The sequence below is a fragment of the Ranitomeya imitator genome, chromosome 4 (assembly GCF_032444005.1).
Source record: "Ranitomeya imitator isolate aRanImi1 chromosome 4, aRanImi1.pri, whole genome shotgun sequence".
Taxonomy (NCBI): domain Eukaryota; kingdom Metazoa; phylum Chordata; class Amphibia; order Anura; family Dendrobatidae; genus Ranitomeya; species Ranitomeya imitator.
In genome coordinates, this window is record NC_091285.1 from 103,669,674 (window position 1) to 103,690,225 (window position 20,552).

At 44.4% G+C, this 20,552-nt stretch overlaps 1 protein-coding gene across 7 annotated transcripts in view; it reads left to right on the forward strand.

Annotated features, from left to right (window-relative positions):
• RUFY1 (RUN and FYVE domain containing 1) overlaps positions 1-20,552 on the forward strand; it is a 377,731-nt gene that overhangs the window by 140,670 nt on the left and 216,509 nt on the right. For all 7 annotated transcript variants that reach the window (XM_069763888.1, XM_069763887.1, XM_069763891.1 and 4 more), the window contains exon 9: positions 692-793. In XM_069763888.1, coding sequence (XP_069619989.1) covers positions 692-793 — 102 coding nt within the window. The remainder of the gene's footprint in view (positions 1-691; positions 794-20,552) is intronic.

Below are 20,552 nucleotides of genomic sequence, written 5' to 3' on the forward strand. Positions count from 1 at the left end.
GTATCCTAATATACATGACTGAGGGCCCTCTCCATCTAACCATGTTGATGCCTTGGCTGTTATTCACCATGACCTGTAAGGGGGATGAACTACCCCAACCTCCGAAGTTTTTGGCGGATGTCTGCTGTGTAAAACAACCAATAGCTGCTGTGTATGGAGCTAGTGCAGTGTGTGAACCACCTTCATAGAACTTTTCCCTGCTTCTGCAAAGACACACTACATATTGTACAGCAGGGTAAAAATTGTCCACTTGGTATTTTTGATTAGTATTTTTATCCAGGCAGCTGTATCTAATTTGCACTTATTCAAATGTGCGATATGTAAGCCTACATAAGGGCATTAAAAATTACTAATACTATTTTTTTATTGTTGTTGTTAAATGCTTTTCTGCATTTCTTTTCCAGATGTTGGACAATGCCTTTAAAGGGAGTAATGTCATGAAAAACATTCATGACCTCTGTCACTAGGAATTTGTCCACAGTGATTAGACATTTATCTCCTACTATGTGGTTAGTTGTTAAATGTCTCTATTACCAAAAATGTAATCACTTTAGCATCCAATAACGATCAGTCACGAGACCCAGGTTTAACATTAAATATATATAGCACCGGCTCTATATAAATCCTCTAAATTTGAACAGGACACTGATGTATTTCTGATTATGTATTTTTTAATCTAATCCCTGCATAGCTTGTTGCTGCAAAGGATCGCATTGTATCACTGCAGGATGAACATAATCAGTTACTACAAGAGAGTGCACGCATTCAAAAGAAAAGTGAAAGACATTTAGAGGTAAGATAATGGTAATAATTCACAATTTAATTTGCTTTTTATGACTGAATTAACCGTTATTACTCCTGTTAATTTTTGGATATTGGTTTTATGTATTCCTTAACATTCCCGCTAATTTCAGTGCCATTTTTCTGAAGCCATTGATCATTGAATTATTGTACAGTTGGCAATGTAACCTGAATACTGAGATTTTAGTTTAGAAAAAAGCAACTCGTACAGAGAGCAGGTGGAGGCAGCCGAGAGAAGATTGGAGCCACAAAGTGCAGTCACACACAGGAACAGGGGTACCAGACTGAAGATATAAAGGAATATTCTCTCCCATTCTGTTATATACCCCCCATCATGGCATATTTACATCCATCCTGGCATATGTCCATCACCCTGTCATATGCCCCCCCCCCCTATCCTTTTATATGCTCCCCCCTATCCTGGTATATTCCCCCCCATCCTGGTGTATCCTCCCCCATCCTGGTGTATCCTCCCCCATCCTGGTATATGCTACCCCAATCCTTGTATATGCTCCCCCCTATCCTGGTATACCCCCCCCCATCCTGGTGTATCCTCCCCCATCCTGGTGTATCCTCCCCCATCCTGGTGTATCCTCCCCCATCCTGGTGTATCCTCTCCCATCCTGGTGTATCCTCCCCCATCCTGGTGTATCCTCCCCCATCCTGATGCGTATTCTCCCCCATCCTGATGTATCCTCCCCCATCCTGATGCGTATTCTCCCCCATCCTGGTGTATCCTCCCCCATCCTGGTGTATCCTCTCCCATCCTGGTGTATCCTCCCCCATCCTGGTGTATCCTCCCCCATCCTGATGCGTATTCTCCCCCATCCTGATGTATCCTCCCCCATCCTGATGCGTATTCTCCCCCATCCTGGTGTATCCTCCCCCATCCTGATGCGTATTCTCCCCCATCCTGGTATATGCTCCTCCCCATCCTGAAATATGCTCCCCCATCCTTCCTGGTATATACCACATCCTGGTATATGCCCCCCTTCCTGGAATGTCTTCCTCTATCCTGGCATATATCCTCCATCCAAGCTTTTTTTATTCGTACATTTTTAAAATTAAACTTTTTTTTTTTTTCTTTTTTTTTTTTTAAGACACTGCATCTGCAATTGTATAGTGCATTCAATAAAGTGCCACCGGAGATCGCTGTATGCGCATGTGCTGACTCCAGCACCATTTTATTTAAGGAATGTACTACAACCGTGATAGGGAACCTTTTAGAGACAGAGTGCCAACATGGCAACTTAACCTGAATACTGAGATTTTAGTTTACAAAAATATGTCCTTTCTATCCTGGCATATGTTTTTTCATGCTGGCATATACTCCCCCATCCTGGAATATGTTACCACATGCTGGCATATTTCCTTCTGCCTGCGCTGAAGTTGTTCAGTATAGAGAAAAAAATTAAATAAATGCTCCTACTCATCTCTCCCCTGTAACGCGTCCTCGTCTTCTGTCTGACTTCAGTGTCCAAGCGACGGAGTTGTATGACGTCACTGTTATGCGCCCAGTCATGTGCACACCAACATAAGCTGCTGGCCTATGATTGGCCGGTAGTGTGTATTGTGGCGAACGGACCTGGCAAGTTCGTGCGCTGCAATACACTCCAGCACCATTTTGTTAAAGACACTGTGTCTGCGATTTAGCATACAGTGTCTTCAGTAAAATGGCACCGTAGTGTGATATGCGCAAGCACTCATTCTGGGCCATACTGGGCAGACACCGGAAGCTTCAGACAGACGGACACACCCTCCCGTTATATATAAGATTAAGAAAACTAAAAAACAAAATCTGCGTAATTTAATAATAATAGCTCTGGACTAAGTCCAAAATGCTAAGGCTTTTATTTAGTCCTTTTTAAATTATATCTCACAATATTTTGGCTCCACGTGTTCTTTGTCAAGTGGAAAGCAAATATGAAAAAGCATGAAGACTGACTAGTGGTGCATAAGATCCCCATGAATTTAGGTAAATAACTGTGGCTCTGTAGGAGAGCGTAACTAATATTACTGAACTTGGGGTCTTTGCTGTCTTAACTATTTGACAGCTGTGTGAGACTTTCTGCGTTTGAGCTAGGAGACAGTCAGTGTCCATCGACAGTGTGCTCCCTCCCTGAATCTAATGAGAAGAGATGAGCCAACAAGAGAGCGCACTGTCACTGTGCATTGTGAGGAGAGAACACAGCGAGCAGAAAAAGCAGAGACCAGCCAGCCTCTAAAACAGCTGTCACTTTTGAGGATGTGTCTGTCTCTGTTCTCTGCGTGCTTCCCTTACAATCTGCAGACAGTGCACTCTCTTGCCGGCTCTTCACTTCTCCTTAGAGCCTGCGAGGGAGCATTCTGTCATTGTGCATTGTTGGAATTGGCAAGTATCGCATACTTAGTAGAGCTGAGACTAGCCCAGCTGCTGAAACGGACGTCACTGATGACGTTTCTTTAAAGGTGTAGACACAGGCTGTGGCAGTGGCTACAGCTCCAGCCCCCTGAGAACGTCTCGTTTCAGAATGCCAGCATGCGCTGGGGATTCTCAAATGAATTGTCAGCAAGCTAGTAGTAGGTTAGAAATACAGAGAATAGAGAGAGAATGATGAGGACTTTTTAATTAAGGTAGACTTTAATTAAAGAATATTAGAAAAGCAATTACCGTAGATTAAATTAAATAGATATTAAGGATTACAATTATTGTTAGTTTCAAATCACTTGTTTAAATGAACAGTGAGGAATTGTAAATATATTTTTACTTTCACTTGGAGAACTGACTTATTGAATTACTTGGGAATCATTCAAACCTCTGATCTTCAAACTCAATCCCATAATATGACTCAGATTATTCAGAAATTAAACTAGGAGATAAACATATGGAAAAAGTTCACTATCTTACATTGGAAAATATAATCTCCTTAAGATGGTACCTTTCCCTAAAATATTATTTTTGCTAGACTCTTCCTGTCATTTAAAAAAAAAAAATATGATGAGAAACTTGTCAAGAGAATGTTTAGACAGTGTATGTGGGGAGTTGGAGCAGCCAACTGCATCAGTATTTTTAAAGCTCAAAAAAGAACTTTCTCCTAAAATATTATACCCTAGCAGCTAATTTGTGTTATTCCCTGGACTCGTTGCAGGGCTGCCACTAGGAATTTCGGGGCCTCATACTGGCAACATTTTCGGGGCCTCCTTGAGACTCTGCCCAGGCTCCACCCCTCGACCTGTCCACTGTCAAAAGATTTTTTTTAAGCTGCCACCACGACAAGGTAGACTATTTTGGCCGGGCCCTACTCTAACCTATTAAACATTTGTTAAAATATCCTATACAATTTAGGTATATTGTTATTTATTTTTCAATTTTTAAAATTACCAATAATATCACATACAGGGGACAAATACCACTGCACCATGACCAGACACCATATTACCACCACATAGTGACCTATAATACCACATGCAAGGAACAAATATTGCCACACCATGTCCAGACCACATATTACCACCACAGTGACCGAATAATATCATATACAAGGGACAAATACCACCTCACCATGTCCAGACAACATATTGCCACCACGTGATGACCAAAAATACCACATACAAGGAACAAATACCACCACACAATGACCAGACCACATATTACGACATAGTGACCAAATAATAGCACATAAAAGGAATAAATACCGTCACACCATGGCCGGACAACATATTACCACCACATAGTGACTGAATACTAAAATACTGATCAGTAATAAAAAATAAAAAAAACACAATACTAATATCACCATAAGTGCCATTATACACAGGAGATCTGTACTTAGTATGCAGTGTACAGGTAATACATGTGATCACCGGTGACATTATACATTGCAGCTCTGTATATATTGTAAAGGTAATACAGTGATCACTGGTGATATTGTACACAGGACCACTGTGTATACACTGCTCAAAAAAATAAAGGGGACACTTAAACAACAGAATATAACTCCAAGTAAATCAAAGTTCTGTGAAATCAAACTGTCCACTTAGGAATCAACACTGTTTGACAATCAATTTCACATGCTGTTGTGCAAATGGAATAGACAACAGATGGAAATTATTGGCAATTAATAGGAGTGGTTCTGCAGGTGGGGACCACAGACCACATCTCTGTACCAATGCTTTCTGGCTGATGTTTTGGTCACTTGTGAATGTCTATTGTGCTTTCACACTTGTGGTAGCATGAGACAGACTCTACAACCCACACAAGTGGCTCAGATAGAGCAGCTAATCCAGGATGGCACATCAATGCGAGCTTTGGCAAGAAGGTTTGCTGTGTCTGTAAGTGTAGTGTCCAGAGGCTGGAGGCGCTACAAGGAGACAGGCCAGTACAACAGGAGACGTGGAGGGGGCTGTAGGAGGGCAACAACACAGCAGCAGGACCACTACCTCAGCCTTTGTGCAAGGAGGAAAAGGAGGAGCACTGCCAGAGCCCTGCAAAATAACCTCCAACAGGCCACAAATATGCATGTGTCTGCACAAACGGTTAGAAACAGACTCCATGAGGATGGTCTTAGTGCCCAATGTCCACAGATATGGGTTGTGCTCACAGCCCAACACCGTGCAGGACGATTGGCATTTGCCACAGAACACCAGGATTTGCAAATTCGCTACTGGTGCCCTGTGCTATTCACAGATGAAAGCAGGTTCACAATGAGCACATGTGACAGGCATGGCAGAGTCTGGAGACACCGTGGAGAGCTATCTTCTGCATGCAACATCCTTCAGCATGACCGGTTTGGCAGTGGATCAGCAATGGTGTGGGGTGGCATTTCTTTGGAGGGCAGCACAGCTCTCCATGTGCTCTCTAGAGGTAGTGTAACTGCCATTAGGTACCGAGATGAAATCCTCAGACCCCTTGTGAGAGCATATGCTGGTGAGGTTGGCTCTGGGTTCTCCTAATGTAGGACAATGCCAGACCTCATATGGCTGGAGTGTGTCAGCAGTTCCTGCAAGATGAAGGTATTGAAGCTGTGGACTGACCTCATTCCGATTGAACACATCTGGGACATCTGTTCTCGCACCATCCACCAACGTCATGTCGCACCACAGACTGTCCAGGAGTTGGTGGATGCTTTAGTCCAGTTCTGGGAGGAGATCCCTCAGGAGACCATACTCCGTCTCATCAGGAGCATGCCCAGGCGTTGTAGGGAGGTCAACAATGCAACACACACAACTGAACATCATTTCCTTGTCTTGAGGCATTTCCACTGACGTTGGATCAACCTGTAATTTGATTTTCGACTGATTTTTAGTATCATTCCAAATCCAGACCTCCATGGGGATATTCATTTTGATTTACATTGATCATTTTTATGTTTTATTGTTTTCAACACATTCCACTATGTAATGAATAAAGATTTATTACTGGAATATTTCATTCAGTGATTTTTACGATGTGGGATTTTAGTGTTCCCTTTGTTTTTTTGAGCAGTATATTTCAGTAGTCCATTTAAAATGGGCAAGGCAAGGGATGTGGAAGTGAACGCGATGCTGATGGTGCATGCAGAGGATGAGGCCATGGCCAAGCTGAAAGTGGGCCACAAGAAAGACCCACATATTCTCGCTCGACCTTCCTATCCCAGTTTCTAGGGGATCGCAGCACACCACTATTGAATCCAGAGCAGTGTGAAATGGTTGTTGGTTGGATAGCGGATAATGCTTCCAGTCACTTATGCACCACCACCACATCTTCCACACGGTCAAGTCTGAATAGCCGTGAATTTGGACCGCATATTACTGACCCTGATCCTCCTTCCTTCCACCATGCCGAGTGACCTGAGGCAACTGATCCCACACTTGGACATTCTGAAGAGCTGTTCACTTTTCCCTTTTACGATTCTGGACTCTCGGCCAGTGAACTTGAAGTGGGGCAAGATGAGATTGCATGTAGCGATGCCCAAAATTTTTGAGCAGCCACAGTCACAAGAAGACGATGGTGGGAAAGTGTCACAAGAGGTGGACGATGATGAGACACAATTGCCAGAGAGTCAGGAGGATGAGCAGGGTGCGGATGTGGAAGACGAGGTGGTGGATGACATAGTAACTGACCCAATTTGGCAGGTGGACATTCAGAGCGAGGACAACAGCACACATGGGGAAAGAGGCATAGCACCCCAACAGGCAGGAAGAAACAGTGTGGTGGCCATAGGCAGAAGGCGTACATCCGTTCCCCGTAACACCAACATGACGGAAGTTGCCATTCCAACTGTTAGAACTTCCCGACTCTGTTTTTTTTAAAGACTCTGCCGATAACTCCAAATAGGCCATTTGCAGCACCTGCTATGCCCACATCAGCAGGGGAAGCAAAACTACTACCCTGACCACCAGCATGATCAGGCACATGGCAGCAAAGCACCCGACTTTGAGGGCCGAACCCCAGGCTCAAGGAACACTGTCTGCAGGTGACACCACTGCTTCTTCCACTGTTTTCGTCCAAGCCAATCCCCAGTCCACGGTGCATGGAAAGATGCCTCGTGCCCTGCATCTGTTGTTGCCCACAGTCAACTGTCACCATCATCAAGCCCGTCTACCTCCTTGTCCCAGCGCAACCTTCTGTTGTATATACCCCAGTCATTAGAACGCAGCCAATGCCCCACAGGCCACAGTACTAAATTATCACATCTCTCGTCTGCGCTCGAAATGTTGCCTTTTAGGCTCGTTGAGACGGAAGCTTTCCGCAACCTGATGGCGGCAGCTGTCACAAGGTACTTGGTCCCCAGTCACCACTATTTCTCCCAGTGTGCCATACCGGCATTACACCAGCACGTGTCACAACATTGCCCATGCCCTCAACAATGCTGTTACTGGGAAAGTCCACCTGACCGTGGACAAGTGCTTGTGGGCAGGGACGGTACATCTCACTGATGGCACACTGGGTTAACATAGTGGAAGCCAGAACCCAGTCGGGCCTTGGGATGGAACAAGTCCTCCCAACGCCGAAGATTGTGGGCCCTACATCAATTAGGGTTGTCCCCACAGTCTACAGCTCCTCCACCTCCTCTTCCTCTTCAGCTTCCATCTCTGAAATGAGCACATCAGTCAGAAGCTGGAAGCACTGCAGCACTGCCTCAGCCAAGCGGCAACAGGCTGTGCTGAAGCTTATCTGCTTAGGTGACAAACCGCACAGTGCTGAAGAATTGTGCACAGCACTGAAAGAGCCATCAGATATTTGGCTGACACCTCTTAACCTACAGCCAGGCATGGTCATGTGTGACAATGGCAACCTGTTGGCAGCTCTGAGGTAAGGTGAGCTCACACACATACCTTGCTTGGCCCATGTGCTTAACCTCGTCGTACAACGTTTTTTCAAAAGCTACCCGGAGCTGTCAGATCTGCTAATGAAAGTACGCCGCCTGTCTGGCCATTTTAGAAAGTCCATTACATTTTCAGCTGCCCTTGCCGTGCTTCCGAAGCGTTTGCAGCTTCTGGCTCACCGACTGGTGTGTGATGCCCCACATCTTGGAACTCTACAATGCATATGTTGGAATGGATTTGTGAGTAGAAGAGGGCAGTTGTTGACTACCGGCATCAACAAGGCCATCGATATTCAGTTCAGACTCCACACATAAGACCTCAGGAGTTGACATGGATGTCAGATATATGTACCATCTTCCAAAACTTAAAGGACTGCACCAAGATGGTGAGCGGCGATGACGCCATAATTAGCGTCACCATCCCGCTTCTCTGCATTCTGAAAACCTCTGCTCACAGTTAGAGGCTGCATTGCATGCGGAGCATGAGGACATAGAGCAAGGAACCTTACAGCGTGATTACACACAGCCCAGCCTCTTGTCTTCCCAACGTGGACTGGTAGACAATGAGGAGGAAGAACAGGAGTTACTTTCATGCCGTAGAGACTGTACTACAAGCACAGCTGTCATACAGTCTGTTCAGCGTGGATGACCTGAGGACAGGGAGGAGGACAGCATGGTCAGTCGTCCTGTTGGCGAGGACACGGAAGTCTTGCCTGTTAGCAATCTGGCACGCATGGCTGACTTTATGTTGCACTGCGATTCCACTGACCCTCGCATTATTAAAATTTTAGGTGACATAAATTACTTGTTGGTGACACTTCTAGACCCACGCTACAAGGAGAACTTTCAATCTCTTCTTCCATAGGTAGACAGGTGTACTAAAATGTTGCAGTGCCAGAGGGCCCTTGTAGCGGAATTAATAAAAAAATTCCCATCTGACAACGCTGGCAGCAGACGTCAGTTTGTTATACAACCAAGGAGTACAAGCGAGAGAGACAAGTACAATCCAGCACAGGCAGGGGAACAATGGCAAGGTTCTGGGACAGTTTTCTCAGACTCTCCCATTGCATCGGCATAGAGGCAAGGGGTGCTGCAATGTTTGGGATGATGCTGAGGGAGTACCTTGCTGATCGTACAAACGTCCTCCGTGATTCTTCTGTGCCTTTTATTTATTGGGTATCCAAGCTGGACACGTGGCATGAACTGGCTCTCTACGCCTTGTAGGTCCTGGCCTGCCCTGTTGCTAGCTTTCTGTCAGAGCAGGTTTTTAGTGCCGCTGGTTAAATTATAACTGATAAGCGCATCCGGCTGTCAACTAAAAATGCTGACAGGCTGACTCTTATAAAAATGAACAAGGGCTGGATTGGAAAAGACTTCTGTACACCACCGAATGAAAACAGCGAAACATAACCTCAAATACATTGTGTTTTTTGGGGCATTACGAGTCTAGGAGACCTGCTTCTTTAAATTGGGCCTATTTTTTAATGATTCCTTCCTCCAATTCTCATCATCCACCGCCACTAGAACACCCAGGTGAACGTGTTCTATGCTGCTACAGCCAGTCTATTTTTTAGCAAGGGTGTCTATGATCCACATAAAATTTGTTTACCCCCCATGGGGAAATGTTTGTCAGCCCATACACTTATTGTATGGGCATCACGAGTCTAGGAGACTCGCTCCTTTAAATTGGGCCTATTTTTTAATAATGCCTTCCTCCACGTCTCATCATCCACTGCCACTAGATCACCAGGGTTAACGTGTCCCATGCTAAAACAGCCAGTCTATTTTTTGGTAAGGGTGTCTATGATCCCCATAAAAAAAAAAAAAAAATGTATCCCCCATGAGGAAATGTTTGTCAGCCCATTCACTTAGTGTATGGCCTTTACGTGTCTAGGAGACCCGCTCCTTTATAATGGGACAGTTTTTTTTATGAGGCCCTCCTCCATGTTTCTTCCAAGGGGGGATTGGGGTGCGTGCAAATTTGGGTCAAGGCGGCCCTTGCATTCAATACATAAGGAAACAGTATGGCAGGACCAACTGAAGAATGTGAAGTGGGTTTTCCTGTGGCCATTCAGTACTTGGGTTCAAAGGATTCTTGGGGTGCATATGACTTGGTAGAAGGGCAGGCCTTGCATTCAATGCAACATTTTTTCAGAAAGCCCTCCTGTACTTCTCATGAAAGCGGTATTGGGGTGCGTCGTATTTTTTGACAGCCCAGCCATTCACTGCATAGGCAATAACAGCATAGGAGACCATCTGTTTAATAATGGCCCTTTAAGAATATTACTGCCGCCTGATGCCCCTCTAAAAATAGGCTTTGTGACTTTGAGTCCCTCCTTCATAAATGAAACAAGATGTCTCCTTATGTGTCACACACCATATGGCCAGCTAGGATTGTTAAATTTACAGTGACATTTTCCTGTGAATGCATTTGTATTGATTGAAAGCAGTGTTAAAGTTGAAAAATACATAAAAAATGCTGCGTGTGAACATAGCCCAAGTGATGGAGGAACATTTTGGTCTGGGGTTACCGTAATTATTTTGCCTTATATGCAAGTCATTACCCTGGAAAGGATGTGTATGTACCTTAACATATTTCTCAGCAAAATCCATTTTGGTTTACCGTAGTTTTTTTTTTTTAGTGCACCTGTAAAAATGGCGTGAAACTCTGACAACATTGCTTGTGACCTTGGAGTCAGAAATGCTTCCAGGGGCGATCCCCATGATGTTCCCATGTCATTTGAGCAGTTTTTCCATCATTTTTGGACGTTTTTAGACTTCAAAAGGACCCTCAGGGAAGGATCACCGTAAAAATGCTCTGATTTCCCATAGACTTACATTGGGCTGGGTGCTCGGGTCGAGTACCTGAGTATTCCAATTTGCTCGACCCAAGTAACGAGCATTCAAGCTTTTTAGCGCTCACTCATCACAAATAAACACATAAAGTGACCTTCATAAAGTGGTCAGAATTGTAAAAATTGGCCTGGTCATTTACTTGCAAACCACCTTTGCGAGGGAATGGGATTAAATAAAAAAGAACCTATACGTGGTTGGTATCTGCAAACTCATAATGACTTGGAGAATCATAATGGCAGGACAGTATTAGAATTTATTGTACATGGTAAAAGAAGTGGAATTGCACTTCTTTGGCAATTTCACCGCATGTAAAAAAAATTTATTTTTATTTTTTACATTTTTCCAGTACATTATATGGTACAGTGATGTTCTTTGATTGAGAGCTCTGTTGTGTATTCACTATATTTTGGTGTATACATTACACAGGCTATCCAGCAGTGTGTGTACATGTATGCAGGGCCAAAATTAAAAGTGGGACTCCAATCCAATCCTAAAATATTCCTCCAACAACACAAAGTCTAAAGAAAAGAAAACATTAGCAGTATTGCCATCTTTTTGTGCATTTTACCTCACAAACATAAAAAATAAAAAGTGATAAAACAAGTCTTACATGTCCTCCAAACTACCTTGCTAAATCCCCTTGACTTAAACGCTGATGCTCCAGCGGCCCTGCTGGTCATTATTCACTTAAGCAGCTATAACATAAGTATTTGAGCGGTTTTTTGCAACATTTTCACTTGCAGCTTTGTTTCACACTCATTTGAAAAGGAAAAAAACTCTGCAAAAATGCTGAAACAATTAACTGTTTAAAAAAAAAAAAAAAGTCTTCTGGCCAGTTCCTGTCTCTGCTGGTATACTGGCGTAGAATGGATTAAGCTTCTTTCACATTTCCGTAATTCGGGGTGCGTCACAATGCAGTGAAGCGATGTATCGACGGATGTTGTGAAAATAGTGTAAAACGTGTGCAACGCATCCAGTGTTATGACAGATGCATCAAAGGAGTTCCTGCCTGCATTTTCAGGTATAAAAAAAATCCTTCCGGGCATGCTCAGAATGAAAAAACGGGTATGTCGCTGGATTCCTGTGTTTGACTGTCAGCGACGGATCCTGCGTCCATAGGCTTTCATTATAGCCAACGACGGACGGCGCAGGACCCGTTGCTGAGCGATTTTCCAACGTGCAGAAAAAACGTGAACATTTTCTCCGCACGACGGATCGCTGTTTTCCGAAGGATCCGGTGCATGACGGATGAAACGGATGGCCATCCGTCACAATCCGTTGCTAATACAAGTCTATGTGAAAAAACAGAATCCTGCAGAAAAATTAGCAGGATCTTGTTTTTTCAAAAATCGACGGATTTCGACGGGAGGAAAAAGATGGAGGTGTGAAAGAGGCCTTAGTATAGAAGACTGCACTATTCTATACAATAGTATCTAAAGCCCTGTTCACACTGCGTTTCTGCCGGTGTTCTGCCTGATTCCATCTGTCAAGGATACACAGCCGTGAGGGTCACGCAGATCCCTCTACGGTTACCACTTTGTCACAGTGGACACCGGAAAGATCACCCTGATCCCATCACTGCCACCAGTTTGTCAAGGGAATACAACTCCACTGCCTCCAATCGCAATCTTCCAAGAATGACAATGACTCAAACCCAGTTTTTGCTTTCTATTAACTCCAAGTTACAACCACACACCTACCCTTGAGGAGCTCATGTTGGGGCAGATTCTAGGGGATGTGCTCAGAGTTATAGTAGATCCTCAACTTACAGGATATTTTTGTCTGTGAGGATTCTAAGCTGGAGATATGTCATATTTTTTATCGTGTTTTTACCTTTCCATCGAGATTAGATATGACCTGATTCGCATAATCTTACGGACTTTTATTAAGTTGGAGGAGTCCCAGTGGCCCCACGGCGATGTGATTGAATACCTGATGTCCGTCCTTTCGCTACGACAAAGACAAATCTGTATCCCATAACTATTAGATCAATACAAACCCCAATATTCATATCTGGACAATGGAGACACGAGCTGAAACACTGTTGTCAGATGTCTTATAGGTTTTAATTTTTTTTATGACGCTGCCTAAAACAGAATTCAGACAAATCCCTGACAGAGCCATAGGCTGCAATTACACCAACCAAATTCAAATTAATTCCATTTGTGTTTTCTTTTTTCTTAAATTTCCTTTTTTTTTAAGTGAATCTGTCATGTGAAAAATGCTATTAACCTGCAGATATGGGATTAATGTGCAGATTAATAGCACTTTAAGGCCACCACACTTAGAAAGCGATGGCTGTAACCTCGTTCTGGCACCGACTGACAGCAGCCTTAGCTTTATGGCTGGCAGTCAGTTAGTGTTGGTGGCGTGGTTACAGCCGCTGTTCATTATGCACAGTGTGGTGACTAAAACCATGCCAGTGCCACTCTTATGACTGAAAGACAGAGCCTGGCTGGAGGAAGAAAGTTAAAATCCAACTGACAGTGGGGCTCTCAGTACAGCGTTTGTAAGGTCTCGGAAAACTATTAATCTGCAGATTAACCCATAATAGCATTTTTACATGGCAAGTTGCCTTTAAAGTCTCAATTTGTGTTTTTTCTTATGGAAGTGGCCGTCTGATCAGATGAGTAGAAAAGTAGCAGACCACAAAAACACAAATGTAGCTTAGTTTAACTTGGTTCCTGTCATTGCAGTCTTAGCTCTATAGAGGATTCAGACACAGCCCACTGAACACACTTATCACAGGTTTACTGCGACAGAGAGGAGCCAGAAGACTGCTGCGTCTGATTTCTCCTACTCCTGCACTGATTAGAAGCAATTCACCTTCATATTAAACTGTGCAGGTTTCTTTCTAGCAGAAAGGGGTTAATGTTCTCTGTTGAGAGCTCCTGGAAGCTTCCCTGCATTAAGGCTCAGCTGTGCAATGTTAAGGCTATGTGCACACGTAGGAAAAGTGGTGCAGAATTTTCTGCACAAAATCTGCATCTCCTGGCAGAATCCGCAGCCTGGGATTTTGTGCGGATTTGCTGCGAAATTGATGCGGATTTTGTGCAGATTTTCTGCAGTTTTTGCCACTGTGGATTTCTATCATGGAGGGGTGCAGAAACGCTGCAGCTCCACATAAAAGAAGTGACATGCACTTCTTTTAAATCCGCAGCAATTCCGCACTGATTTTTTTTTTTTACATTGATTTACATGGTACTGTAAATCACAGTGTGGGTCTGCAGCATTTCTTCCCGGAAAAATCCCTTGCGGATCCGCAGCAAATCTGCATCGTGTGCACACAGCCTTAAGGTACCGTCACACTAAGCGACGCTGCAGCGATACCGACAACGATGTCGATCGCTGCAGTGTCGCTGTTTGGTCGCTGGAGAGCTGTCACACAGACAGCTCTCCAGCGACCAACGATCCCGAAGTCCCCTGGTAACCAGGGTAAACATCGGGTAACTAAGCGCAGGGCTGCGCTTAGTAACCCGATGTTTACCCTGGTTACCAGCGTAAACGTAAAAAAAAAAAAAAAAAACACTACATACTTACATTCCGTGTCTGTCCCCCGCTGTGCTTTACGGCTGGCCGGCGCTGACAGTCAGTGCAGGAAAGCACAGCGCCGGGGGACAGACACGGAATGTAAGTATGTAGTGTTTTTTTTTTTTTTACGTTTACGCTGGTAACCAGGGTAAACATCTGGTTAATAAGCGCAGCCCTGCGCTTAGTAACCCGATGTTTACCCTGGTTACCAGTGAAGACATCGCTGAATCGGCATCGCACACACCGATTCAGCGATGTCTGCGGGAGTCCAGCGACGAAATAAAGTTCTGGACTTTCTGCTCCGACGAACGATGGCACAGCAGGATCCAGATCGCTGCTGCCTGTCAAACTCAACGATATCGCTAGCCAGGACGCTGCAACGTCACGGATCGCTAGCGATATCGTTCAGTGTGACGGTACATTTAGCCATGCTCATCTCCTATATAATCTGGACTCTGTCAAGCACTCATTGTCAGAGAGATAGCTTTGCTGAAGGTTGTTATTTGAGAAGGCATTTGGTGGAGTTATCTGTAACTGTTGCTAGGTTTTGGGTATGTGCTAATTCCCTTTTCTCACTCCCCCATGACAGCACTACAGAGAGAGGTGATCCACCCTTCAGGGACAGGAAATCTACAGGATAAAAAGGGTGGTACCTCTCCCCTGCATCAGTTTGGTTTACTGTCCCTGACTGGGAACCTGCTAGGATGGTACCTGAAGAGTTCCGAAGCTTTGAACAAAGGATCCGGAGCCAGCCTGTCCGGGTCCTGGCAGCGGGGATGCCCCTGTCACGGCTGGTGCGTTGTCCGAAGCCGCCACTGCTGGGACTGAGGGGTCTCCGGATAGGAGATAGGGGCTACCACGATTGCACGTACATGAGTTCCAAGATGGCGCCGACACCGGAAATGGTAACAAACTTCCAGTTCGGGGTGGGCACGTGCGCATTGAGTACATAAGGTGTACCAAGATGGCCACCGCCCCGGACCTATATACAGCATTTCTGGGTCATTTGGCATGCACATGCACAGAGAAGAGCAAAAGAATAAAAAAAGAGGAAATCGCGCTTCCCTCAGCGACACAGCCACAGAGGGAGGGGCTAATAAGAGGCACAAATTTTAAAAAGCGGTGGATTAAGGAGCTCCTTGCTGCCTGCCGTCCCAAGGGTACACCATGGAAGACAGCGACCAGCAGCTCTAACCACCGCCACCGCAGCAACAACCACACCACCACCAACAGACAAAATCAGATGTACAGAGAAAACAAACTCCTGATGCCTCTCGGAGTTCTAGGTCCAGCAGTCATTCCACACAGCGCAGCAAAAGCTCCAACGTGGTTAAACAGCTACCAACTACGGACCTTACGCTACAGGAGCCTACCCCTCCTCCAGAACCGGTACCTGTGGTTGCATCAGATTGGTGACTGATCTTCGTGAAAGTTCACTTTTGTAATTAGGGTTCCCTCTTCTCCTTTTATCTTAGACAAGGAAAAGAATGGGGAAACAAAACACAGAACCTGCCCCTTGTGCGAAAAAGCTTTACCACAATCCTGGGATAAGAAGCTGTCTGACTCTTGTATAGGATGTGTCCTCTGTGAGGAAACCCCAAATTTTGCCTCTGAGTTACAATCCGTAATAAAGTCAGAGGTAGAAACTGCGTTTAATTCTCTTAAAGGAGGAGGGAAAGTTAAAAGAAAGGAGCTTATTGCTTACTCTCATTCTGATTCTTCCCGCTCCGAGAGTAGAGACTCAGATACACGGGACTCCTTTCTTCTCCTCGGATAATGAGTGGAGGTCATCATTGCCTCTCCCTAGATGAAGTTGACGCACTTGTAAAGGCAGTAAGGTTGACTATGGAAGTGTTGGACCCCCGTTCTGACAAAAAGATCCAAGATATAATGTTTGGAGGACTAAGCCAAAAAAAGCGTAAAGTTTTTCCCCTTAATGAGAACATCCAAGCCTTAATTAAAAAAGAGTGGGAAAAACCAGAGAGAAAGAACTCATCGGTCCCCTCTATAAAAAGAAAATATCCCTTTGAAGAGGAGGCTTCGACTTCATGGGATAAAGCCCCCAAACTCGACATTGCGGTAGCGAAAGCCTCTAAAAAATTCGCACTACCCTTTGAGGACATGGGAACTCTGAAAGATCCTCTTGATAAAAGAGCAGATACCTTCCTTAAAGGGGCCTGGGAGTCGGCAGGGGGATGTTAAAGACCAGCCATGGCAGCTGCTTGCACGTCGTGATCCCTAATGATTTGGGTTGACAGCTTAGAAAAACAGCTGAGGGATGGGGTGCCTAGGAATAAAGTATTAGAGTCTATCCCTATAATAAGAGGAGCGGCAGCTTTTTTGGCAGATTCATCGGCCGACTCAATTAAGCTAGCATCTAAATCTGCAGCCCTTTCGAATGCGGCCGTAGGACATTATGGCTAAAGAGTTGGCCAGGTGACCTACAAACTAAACAAAAGCTTTGTTCAATCCCATGCGAGGGCAAGTTTCTTTTCGGAGACACTTTGGATGATATCTTGCAGAAAGCAGGTGACAAGAAGAAAGGGTTCCCTAACCTGGCCTCGCCATTCACTAGACGGCCCTTCCAGAATAGGAAATTCTTTAGGAAAAGACCACTGAGGGAGCAGAACAGATGGGATGAAGGAAAAAGAAGAGACAAGGGGTTCCATTTTGGTAATTCCTCGCGGGATAGGAGACTCCCCAAGTGACAACTCCCCCAGGGTGGGAGGGAGGTTATCTCAGTTCCTCCCGGCCTGGGAGAAAATTTCAACCAGCCCTTTGATACTAAACTTAATAAGATTGGGGCTTTGAATAGACTTTCTATCCCTACCTCCCCAAAACTACGTGGTAACACCGCTGAGGTCCTCTCCTCAACAACAAGAAGCCCTAGAACTGGAAATTATAAAACTGATAGACAAAGCTGTCATCCAGGAAGTCCCCCCTCTGGAAAGAGGGAAGGGATTTTAGTTCTCAACCCGGACGGGTCCTTCCGGACAATAATAAACTTACGGAAGCTAAACACTTATGTAAGGAACCAGAGATTCAAAATGGAGTCAATAAAGTCAACGATCAAAAGCCTGTTTCCAAACTGTTTCATGATAGTACTGGATCTCAGCGATGCGTATTACCACGTCCCCATTCACCAGAACTCTCAAAAATTCCTCAGACTAGCAGTGGTCATGAAAGGAGAGATAAGAGAATACCAATACAAAGCTCTTCCCTTTGGCATATCAATTGCTCCCCACATATATTTACCAAACTGATAGTGGAGATGATGGCTCATCTGAGAAAGACATTTTAATAGTCCCTTACTTGGACGACTTTCCGATTGTGAGCAACTCGGCCCAGCTCTGCTATCAACAATGCGACCAGAGTGATAGATACTCTAAAAAATTTAGGCTGGCTTGTAAACCTTCAAAAATCAAAACTAGAACCAACCAGGGTTCAGGAATTTTTGGGTCTCCCCTTAAACGCTATTTCTCAATGTCGCCTCCCAGTCCAGAAAAGACAAAAGATAGTAAATCTATTATCAGAAGCTCATTTAAACCCTTCCATGACTCTGAGAAAGGCAATGTCATTACTGGGGTCCCTCTCTGCTTGCCTTCCAGCAGTTCAGTGGGCACAACTCCACACAAGTCATCTCCAGTGGGACATTCTAAGAAACCAGGTTATACTAAGGGAACGTTTAGAAAGTCACATGACTCTAAGTTTAGATACTATTCATTCCCTAACTTGGTGAATGGATCCCAACAACCTGTCAAAAGGGATTCCCTGGGTGATAGAGGTATCTCGGATAGTCACCACAGATGCAAGTCCACAGGGTGGGGAGCTCACCTGGACAACAGGGTCACTCAGGAGGTATGGACGGGTCAGGAACACGGGGCTTCTTCAAACCAAAAAGAACTGTGGGCAGTGAGTCGTGCATTACTATTTTTCCTAAACAAATTACAAGGACATCATGTCCGAGTATTTTCGGACAACAGAGTAGTGGTAGCCTACCTAAACCACCAGGGGGGACCACGTCTCAAACACTAATAAAAAACCCCTCCGAAATTTTCAGCCTAGCAGGGAACAACCTCTTTACACCTTTTATATGTAGGGCCGAAAGGGATGAGAACCAGAAAGCGGACTTCCTGAGCCGTACCCTATTATAACAAGGAGAATGGTCTCTAAATCAGTACATCTTCAACAAAATTACAGATCTGTGGGGAATCAATGTAATAGACCTCTTTGCCAATATGCACAACATTAAAGTGAAAACATTTTGTTCCTTAGACCCCAGGGGGAACCCTCAGCCTGTAGATGCATTCACGATTCCTTGGATACAGAGTCTTGCGTATGCTTTTCCTCCAACTATCCTCATTCCAGCAGTTCTGCGAAAAGTCAGGGAGGACAGGTCCAGGCTCATCCTACTAGCGCCCTTCTGGCCCAAAAGGGCCTGGTTCTCCTGGCTGAGGATACTATCGGTCACTGATCCCTGGGTTCTTCCGGACCTCCTATCACAGGGACCGGTGTTCCACCCTCAGTCAGAGAGAATCCAAAGAGAAAAGCATTACTGCAACAAGTCGCACACCTGCAATTAATGAGCAACAAAATACAAGCTGATTTTATTGACAGATCAAAGAAAAAACACACCATAAACAATAAAAACATAATTAAAAACATATAAGCACCATCAAAAACACACAGGAAAAATGGATCATAATACAGTGTAATAAGGTAACCCAAAATTAACCCAAATGGCTCATGGGGTACAGCGCAAAATTGTAAATAGCGGGACAGTGCCAAAATAGTAAGCCAGGATGCACACAGTGCCAGGCCAACGAAACAATAGTAGGCACAACAATATGTCCCAAGCAGAAGTAAAAAGAGGCGAGCCCAAACAATGGCTAATGGGAAACCTATATATGGTGAAATCACTGGGTCACAGAAGGTAAACGGGAGATAACCTCCCACAAAGATACAACCTGGTGTGGTGATGCCCCACGCGTATCGCCCGGCGGACCAGGCTTCGTCAGGGAAGATGTGTGCTTGAGCTATCACACAGCCTTAGGCCGGCGTCACACACAGCGTAAAACAATACGGTCCGTATATTACGGCCGTAATACGCTGAAAAGTCCCGAAAATAGTGGTCCGTAGCTCCTCCGTAGGCAGGGTGTGTCAGCATTTTTTGCGCATGGCATCCTCCGTATGTAATCCGTATGGCATCCGTACTGCGTGGTTTTCTCGCAGGCTTGCAAAACCGACATACCGCTATAGAAGTGATCCATGTGTCCCAAAAAGAAAAAAAAAAAAAATATATGTATATATATATATACTGTCTATATATATATATATATATATATATATATATATATATATATATATATATATATATATATATATATATATATATATATATATATAGTAGACACATATATGTATATATATTAATATTTTTTCCAGCGCTATACAGCTTGAAAACCGGTAATTCAATTACCGGCTTTTTCTTTCTCCTTCCTAAAACCCGACATGATTTGAGACATGGTTTACATGTCCAACGATGTAAATCCATCTGAAGGGGTTAAAATATTTTGCAGCAAGGAGTTCCGCTAATGCAGGCTGCTCCGGAGCTTTCTAGGAAAGTTCCCACGATCTATGAACAGCCAGCAGAGGGCGCCTCACCGCAAATGAAGCTAAATATAGATCATTGATCTATATTTAGCCTCATTCCCTGGGGTTTTGCAGCAAGGAGCAGCCTGCATTAGCGGAACTCCTTGCTGCAAAATATTTTAACCCCTTCAGATGGATTTACATCGTTGGACGTTACAGATCTGCGAAGGGTAATGATATTGTTGGTTTATTATGTTTTTTTACTTACAGAACGAGGGTCTTCAGTGACTGGATTGGGCGTAGAATAAAATACTCCAACAACCATTGTTTTTATTTCATTAAAATAATTTTAAATAATGTGTGTGTGTTTTTTTTTTAACCCTTTCATTCAATTGGATTAATAATGGATAGGTGTCATAATTGACGCCTCTCCATTATTAATTAGGCTTAATGTCACCTTACAATAGCAAGGTGGCATTAATCCTT